Source organism: Capsicum annuum, chromosome 3 (genome assembly GCF_002878395.1).
Source record: "Capsicum annuum cultivar UCD-10X-F1 chromosome 3, UCD10Xv1.1, whole genome shotgun sequence".
Classification (NCBI taxonomy): domain Eukaryota; kingdom Viridiplantae; phylum Streptophyta; class Magnoliopsida; order Solanales; family Solanaceae; genus Capsicum; species Capsicum annuum.
Genome location: NC_061113.1, coordinates 190,964,293 through 190,973,472, shown reverse-complemented (window position 1 = coordinate 190,973,472; position 9,180 = coordinate 190,964,293). Strand labels below are relative to the sequence as shown.

Sequence of the window (9,180 nt, the reverse complement as noted above, 5' to 3'; positions counted from 1 at the left end):
TCAGATGACACTCTCCAATTTGTGGAGTTTGTTGGGAGAAGTAAATAACTTAATCTTCCTATAAGGATCCGCTTTTCTTTGTTTTTGACCCAGGTCTTCAAAATGTACCTACGAAAGAATTCGAATAAAACTCTTAGAGCTTGTCAGGATTAGTATAAATGTATGTAAAGAGAATGAAGTAAGGGAAGAGTATTGGCTCATGTCGCAGTGGTAAGCCGCCTGATGGCCCTGATCCGATCCCAAATCTTGGCTTGATGTAGTCTTCAATTTCCTATTTTTCTACACTCAAAGAAAAATTCTTAGCTGGGAGGGCATGTTGATTTGTGTCGACTTGGAAATTCGGGCTTTGTTTATGAAATTCTCCAGCACTCCCTCGGTTGCTCAATCACTCCCAAATCTGGAGTCTCAGTAAGTGGGAAATTTGGGAAGTATAGTGAAAATACATCTATGTATATATGCTTTCACAAATATATTACTATACATTAAGTATATATAGTAATTGTTTGTCATTTTTAGATGATGACATGTTTTGAAATCCGTTGGCCTCAACTCATCATTGTGATTCTCGCAGCTTTATCCTTTGCATGGAATTCCTCTAACTTTGTCGATGCTATGACTACTCTAGCAGTAAGATCTCTTATATTCTGGGCCTACACTCTGAGCGACAAGGGATTTTCCTCAAGGTAAGACCGAACATTTTAGTTTTCCTACATATCCAAGTGGAATCAGGTCTGTACATAGTTCGAGGGTAGAAATGAAGTATAAAATACAACGACCGATTCTGACTCTAACTGCCTACATATCCAAGTGGAATTAGGTCATGACATAGTTCAATTACAACGGGAAAAGTGAAGATATGTAGTGTTGTGACCAAGCATGACTCAGGATGCCTACGTATCCTAAGAATAGAAATCAGGTCATAATGTAGTTCGATACAAAAGATAAAGTAAAATAATGCAATGACCAAGCCTGAATCAGGCTGCCTACGTATCCAAGTCGGATCAGGTCAGGCCATAGTTTAGTACAATGAAAAGGTACAAATATAAAGGGACCGAATCCGATGTGGATTGCCTACGTATCCCGTCATGGGAAGTCAGGTCAAGTGTAGTTCTAAATACATAAAAGGATGATGTTTTGGGTTTTCTGAGGGAAATCGAACCCTATGTGGGCTGCCTACGTATCCCGCCATGGGAAATTAGGCTAATATGTAGTTCTGTTACATTAGAGAAAAATGCAAAAAATATAAAGAAACAACTAGTCCTAATGGCTTTAAATGTAGTACTTCTTGATGGCGTCTGAGTTGATCGGCTTCGTGCTTACTGTGCCATCCATTTTTGCGAAGATTACTGCTTCTCCTAAGATTACTTGGTGGACTATGTAAGGACCTTGCCAATTTGGCACAAATTTTCCTTTGGCTTCACCTTGGTGAGAGAATATCTTCTTCAATACTAACTGTCCCGGTGTGAATCGATGAGGCTTGACTTTTTTATTGAACACCTTGATCATTCTATTTTGATGGATTAGACCATTTCAAACTGCATCTAATGTCTTCTAATTAATGAGTATCAACTGTTCGATCCTGCTACAAATCCATTCAGCGTTGTCTAGACCAACCTCCTAAATGACTCTTAATTAAGGTATCGCTACTTCTGCAGGTATCACTGCTTCCGACCCATAAACCAACATTTAGGGAGTTTCCCCAGTAGAAGTTTTGATTGTGGGGTGATATCCAAGTAAAGCATATGGCAACTTCTCATGCCATTCCCTATTACCGTCCACTATTTTCCTCAAGATCCTCTTGATATTCTTGTTTGCATCTTTAACCGCTTCATTAATTTGTGGTTGATAAGCCATGGAATTTCGATGAGAGATCTTAAAACTTTCTCAAATCTCTCTCATTAGGTCCCTATTAAGATTGGCTCCATTATTTATTATGATTGACTCTAGAATTCTAAACAGACAGACTAAGTTGTTGCGAACAAAATATGCTACCACCTTCTTTGATACGGCCTTATGTGTTGAGGCCTCAACCCACTTTATGAAGTAATCGATAGCGACCAAGATAAAATGATGTCCATTGGACGCAGAAGGCTCTATGGGCCCAATAACATCCATTCCCCAAGCAGCAAACGGCCAAAGAGAACCCATCATATTAAGTTCATTTGGCGGAACTCGTATAAAGTCTCCATGAACTTGACATTGGTGACACTTCTGCATAAATTGAATGCTATCCCTCTCCATAGTCATCCAAAAGTATCCAGCTCTCAAAATCTTCTTCACAAGCATAAAACCGTTCATGTGAGGTCCACAGGTTCATGCATGTATCTCCTCTAACAATCTCGCTGCCTCCGTGGCACCAACGAATCTTAGAAATCCTAGGTCTGGAGTCCTCCTATATAGGATCTCCCCATTGAGAAAGAAGTGATTGGCCATCCTTCTTAAAGTCCTCTTCTGCTTGTCAGTATCGTCTTCTGGATATCCTCCTGCTCCAAGTAACCTCTTAATGTCGTAGTACCATGGCTTTCCATCTGACTCTTCATCTATATGGAAACAGTAGGCTTTTAAGTCGTGTATCTCCACTTTGATTGGATCGATGTAATTCTTATATGGATGCTGAATCAATGATGATAGTGTCGCCAAGGCATCAGCAAAATCATTTTGACTTCGAGGGACATGCTTGAATTCGATCTTCAAAAACCTTTTGCTCAATTCCTTAACACATTGCACATAAGGAAGGATTTTGACATTCTTGGTGGTCCATTCTCCTTAGACCTGATGGATCAACAAATTTGAATCTTCTATTACCAATAGCTCTTTAATGTCCACGTCTATAGCCATCCTAAGCCCAAGAATGCAAGCCTCATATTCTGCCATATTATTCGTTCAAGAAAACCTAATCTTCACTGAGATTGGGTAATGTTGACCTATTTTAGAAACTAGGACTGCTCCAATTCTGACTTCTTTTAAGTTTCTTGCTCCATCGAAGAACATCCTCTATCTATTATATGGTTCTGAGATGTCTTCTCCTACGAACAATATCTCTTCATCGGGAAAGTAGGTATTGAGTGGCCTGTAATCTTGATCCACTGGATTTTCTACGAGGTGATCGGCCAATACTTGTTCTTTGATGGATTGTTGTGTCACATAAACAATGTCAAACTCACTCAACAAAATCTGTCATTTTACTAATTTTCGAGTAGGCATTGGCTTTTGAAAGATCTACTTGAGTGGATCCATCCTAGAAATCAAGTATGTGGTATACGCGAACAGGTGGTGCCTTAACTTCTGAGCGACCCAAGTTAATGCACAAAAAGTTTGCTCCACAAATGTATACCTTGCTTCATACGGTGTAAACTTCTTACTTAGGTAGTAAATGGCTTGCTCTTTCCTCCCTGTACCATCATATTGCCCTAACACACATCCAAAGGCATTACCCATAACGGATAGATATAACAACAACGGCTTTCGCGGTTTTGGTGGAACCAATACTGGTGAGTTGGACAAATATTCTTTGATTTTTTCAAAAGCCTCGTAACATTCTTCAATCCATTTGGTGGTGGCGTTTTTCTTCAAAAAGTTGAATATTGGTTCATAAATTATTGTGGGATAACCTATGAACCGACTAATGTAATTGAGTCTTCCCAAGAATCTCATTACATCCTTTTTGGTCTTAGGAGGTGGTAAGTTTTGTATTGCTTTTATCTTTGATGGGTCCAACTCTATACCTCTCCTACTAACAATGAATCCCAATAACTTTCCTATGGGAACTCCAAAGGCACATTTAGCTAGATTCAACTTTAGGTTGTACCTTTGCAGCCTCTCAAAGAACTTTCATAAATCATCCAAATGGTCCGAACTCCTTTTAGATTTGATGAAAACATCATCCACGTGCACTTCGATTTCTTTGTGAATCGCATCATGGAAAAGACTAGTTATGGCCCTCATGTATGTTGCACCGGCATTCTTGAGTCCAAATGGCATTACCCGTGAATCGCATCATGGAAAAGAGTAGTTATGGCCCTCATGTATATTGCACCGGCATTCTTGAGTCCAAATGGCATTACCCTATAGCAGTATACTCCCCACAGAGTGATGAAGGCTGTCTTTTCTGCATCATTCTCGTCCATCAAGATTTGATGATATCCCGCAAAACAATCAACAAATGACTGTAACTCATGTTTCGTGCAATTATCAATGAGAATGTGAATATTTGGGAGAGGGAAATCATCTTTTGGACTAGCCTTGTTGAGATCCCGATAATCTATACATATTCTTATTTTCCCATCCTTCTTTGGTATGGGCACGATGTTGTCCAGCCAGATGGGGTAAGTTGTGACCCTCACGACGTTGGCTTCTATCTTCTTGGTCACCTCCTCCTTGATTCTCAAACTCAAATCAGGTTTCAATTTCCTCATCTTTTGCTTCACTGGTGGGCATGCAGGGTCAGTCGGTAGTTGATGTGAGACGATATCAGGTCTTAAACCAGGCATGTCATCATAAGACCACAAAATACATCAATGTATTGCTTGAGCAGACTTAACAATTTCTGCTTTCTTTAAGCCTCCAAGTGTATGCTGACTCATGTTATCTTTGTTGTTTCTTCATCACCCAAATCAACGACTTTAGTTTCTTCTATATTAGGATTCTTCTGACTCTCAAGTTGCTCGATCTCCTGAGGCAGGTTTCCAGGCATCATGCTCTCATCATACTCCTCTTAATCTTGTTCATCGCTTGTCTTTTTCTTAACAGATTCGTTACATGTCATTATTGTGGAACGAGGATTTTTATTAACATTTGTGCTGAAAAGTATAAAAATTGAGTAAAGTAAATAGATATTGAGAATAGGAAAATAATTTTTGAAAATAAGGACTTTTACTAACAAAAGCACTGGGCTTTGACAAGAGGCAAGTGCCAAAAGAGCTTCGGCATGATTCAAGCCTCAATTGGTCATGCAAATAAAATAATAATTTTTTTAAACAACACTCCCACACTATCAAGACTCCTGACAAAACATGGATGGGTTGATGGTCCAGTTCTGCAAGGCTTCTCCAGGCTCGCCATCATGGATGGTGACCTTCTTGAAAGATATCTCTGATTCTTCTTCGATCATGACCACAAACAAATTTCCTATTCCTTCTATGATATCTTCATCATCTGTTTGTTCTAAAACCAAGACTTGGGCTAGCACAAAATTGTCATTCCAAATTCTTTACTGCAGGCTACTCCAAAAATAGGCTCATATCCAAGCCCTGTAGTACCCTCCTGCTACTTTAACTGGATTGGCTCAACTATACTATTGGCTCTGGGTCCAAGTCCTATCTTGGGCTGATACCCATATTTCAACATCTCCAACGCAACTATCTTTTCAGCATTCGACATTTTTGCTTTAGCTGGCATTACTTCCTCATTGATCTTTGCTGCTTGCATGATCTCTAGAGTATGGAAAGTGGCTCCATCTAACTCCTTGGTGACTGGGACTAAATTTACAGAATAAATAGGATGACTAAGTTCTCCATGGACAGTAATTTCTATGCGACCCCACCCCATTCAAACTTCACGCACTAATAGAGAGTGGAAGGAATGGCTCTTTCCATGTGGACCCATGGCCTCCCCAACAATAGGTTGTAGCTAGATGAAACATCCATGAACTGAAATAGGATAGGAAATTTTGTTGGTCCTATCTGCAATGTTAAGCAAATTTCCCCGATGACACTCGTTTGCGACCTATCAAAGGCTCTAACCTTCACCGAACTCTCCCTTGTATCTTCTTTATTCACACCTAAATCCCTAAAAGTGGAGAATGGACATATATTCCAACCCAAAAAACCATTGATCAAGACCCTATTTACAATCTTGTCATGATATGTGACCGAAATATGGATCGATTTATTGTGTTCAGCCCCTTCTAATAGTAACTCATCATCATAGAAAGAAACCTTATTTGCCTCTACCACTTGCCCAATTGCTATGGCCAAAGTCTCACTAGTTGTATCCTTTGGTATGCTAATCCCAGATAACACTTCCATCAAATCATTTCTATCAGCTTCAGAACTCATAAGCAAGGACATGACGGATATGTAAGTCGGTGTATTCTTGAGCTGATCCTCTACTGAATAGTCCTTGGGCTGCTTCTTCTTCCAAAATTCTGCAGCTTCAACATCTGTGATATTTCTCCTTGGGTTTTGATCTTTCTCGATAACTCCATGATTTGGTTCCTCTGGCGCATAACACCTTTCCGACCTGATCATACCTTGAGCCGCAGTAGCGTCTATCATTTTCCCCTTAGTTTCATCTCCATATTCCCACGGTACTACCTTAGTGTCATAGTCGGTCCTCCAAGTGGCTAAATTTGTCACTACATCTCTCAGCAGATAGGTCTGAATAGTTATAGGCTCCCTCAACTGAACTGTGATAAATGGCTGTGATGGGGATGCACTGGCGATCTCCTCTGCGCTCTATATAGGCATAATAGTTTATTCCAAATCATTCAGTTGCAATCTCCTCTGCGCTCTATATAGGCATAATAGTTTATTCCAAATCATACTCCTCCTCTAGAGTAATAATGTTACCTTCTCGATTTCCATGATTTGGCAAAGGGTTATTATTCACATTGGGAGCTGCGGCGGTGCATTTGATGATACCCCTTCTTATCAGAGACTCAATTTGATTATTCAAGCTATAACACTCTTTCGTGTCGTGCCCTTGGACTCCTGACTGATAGGCGCGCTTCTTGTTACATTCAAAGTTTTGAGAGGTTGGATCAAGGGCCTTTCTCTCAATTGGATACAACAAACCGGTAGCCTTCAACCTTTCATAAACTGGCCAAAAGGTTCTCAATCGGTGTGTAGGTGCGGGTATTTCTGGATTCAAAGTTCGGACCTGGTCTGGGTGCATAGGCTGGTCTATTTTAGTGAGCTGGAGCTTGGACAGGGGCATATAGTCTTCGTGGATTCTGGTATGCTGGAGCTCAAGGTAGATTATAATGTAGTTGAGTATTGTACACTGAAACGTGCGCAATAATTTAGGTATTGTTAGGCTAATGGTAGGAAGAATTTCCAGGTTGGTAGTATGGTGTGACGGATGAGACGTCTTCCCTCCTTTTCTTGTTACCATTAATGGAACCAGTCTGCATGGCCTTACTCGCAGTACAATGCAACCATAGATTGGATCTTCCCCGAATTGATTCCTTTTTCTATGAAATCTCCCATTTTGACCAATGCTGCAAAATTTTGGCCCATCATCGACATCATCTTGTCAAAGTAAACACCCTCTTATATTCGAACAAAATATTTGGAGAGCTCACTTTCATCCAGTAGAGGCTGGATCCTTGCAGCCTCAGTCCTCCAACGCCATGCATATTCTTGAAATAATTCAGATGGCTTCTTCTGTATGTTATCCAATGAGAACCTGTCTGGGGAAATCTCAGTGTTGAATCTAAAGAGACTCATGAAATCCTCAACCAATTCCCGATAGTCACGCCACTTACGAGGGTCTTGTCAGGTGTACCAAGTCAAAGCTTCTCCTGACAAACTCCGAATGAACAACTTTATTCTCAACTTCTCATTCCTTCCTACCCCGACCAACTTGTCACAATAATCCCTCAGGTGTGCATGTGGGTCACCCTTTCCATCAAACACATCGAACTTTGGTGGCTTGTATCCCTCTAGAATGTCAATTTCAGGATAATGCATAAGTCGTTGTAGTCCAAACGTTCAGTCCCTCTAGTGACTTGCATGCTTGCACAGGTAACTCATAAGTGACATGTGCCTTGGGTATGAGCTGCATCTCTGGTTGGATCGAAATAGTAAAGTTGTGATTAGGAAATGGATAATCAGGTGCCGTTCCAGAAATGGGTTAGAAAGCAGGCGTTACTTGAGCATATGGTATACTTTCTTGGTTAAAGGAAGCACCTGGAGGTAATCCAATACTTGGAGCATGCGGCTGAGAGGGAAAGCTAGCTATTGAAAGCTTGGTTAGATCCCGCATTTCACAAAGTTCTTCTTTTAGGACCTCGATATCCTGTGCCATATTGGCCATTTGATCACTATTCTGAGTATCTAAAGGCCTTCGAGAGCTCTCGGTATCACCCACTGGGACCATCGAGGCCTTGTCTCTGTTAGTCATTTTGTATTTTGATCAAAGGTTGTATTAGGATTCCGCCAGTTTTCCAGTCGACACAAATCAACTTTTTATTTGGGGATTAATAAAAAAAAGAAAGGAAGAAAAGAAAAAAGCAAAAGGAAACTATGTTAGTTTGCGCAACAATGAAAATGTAAAGAGTAAGTAACACATATATACACCAAGTTGGCGACATCCAAATGCGTCCTAATATAGAGCCTCGTTTTTTCCAGAGGTAGGCCTACATTTTAATCAATTTGATGATAAATGGTCTATTTAAACATATTTGGACTTGAGAATAATCACAACTTTTGTTGAACAATGGTGTTTCAAAAAGTTACATCAAAATAGATCAACGACAGCTTGAAAGAAAGTAAAAGGATGACTGCAAGGGCTTACAATGAGGTGGGCCATGTGGCTCTTCTTAGGGAATATAAAATTATAATAGGACAGGAAGTCTAAGGCCAGGTAGCATCATCATCATCATCTCTGCCCTCATCAAAATAGGATTTTGGATGGTACTCCGGGGATCCTTCTAAGTCATGATCAAGTGTCGAGTCTACATTCATCACCCCTCCATCTTTGGGATCATAAATATTGGATCCTATCTCCGAGCCTTCTTGAGGGTCTTCTTCCATCAATTTTGGGTCTTCCTCAGGTCTTCTTTGGAGTTTTCTTCTTTTTACTCCTCCTCTGGGTTTTCCTCTAGATCTTCTTCAGGATCCTCCTTGATCACTGGAATTAGATAATTAATAGAACCTGGGATTATTTGGTTATACATGGGTGTAGTGAGATCCATGCAAGTAATCACCTCTCTCTTAACCTATTGGACCCACCAAGGATTTGTGAATCCTCAAAAACCATCTTCGCTCGGTCTGGCCACGTGACTCATGGTGGTGTGCCACACATAATATTTTGGTGTTCACCATTTCTCTCCTTCTATCTTCAACATATCCATGTAATCCTACTCCATTTATAGGTTCGCCACTCGTGCAGCTGGAATCAAAGTACCATAACTGTCTTCATAAAGTACCATTGTGAACCAAAGCAGGATATCCTAGA

General features: G+C 40.4%; 1 protein-coding gene across 1 annotated transcript; it reads right to left on the bottom strand.

Moving 5' to 3' along the window:
- Positions 1-2,313: 2,313 nt before the first annotated feature.
- On the bottom strand, positions 2,314-2,874 carry LOC107865178. Its single transcript, XM_016711509.1, has 2 exons — positions 2,806-2,874; positions 2,314-2,712 (listed from the first exon to the last, which is right to left on the bottom strand). Exons 1-2 carry the CDS (start codon positions 2,872-2,874, stop codon positions 2,314-2,316), a joined length of 468 nt encoding a protein of 155 aa, XP_016566995.1.
- Between the last annotated feature and the right edge of the window lie 6,306 nt (positions 2,875-9,180).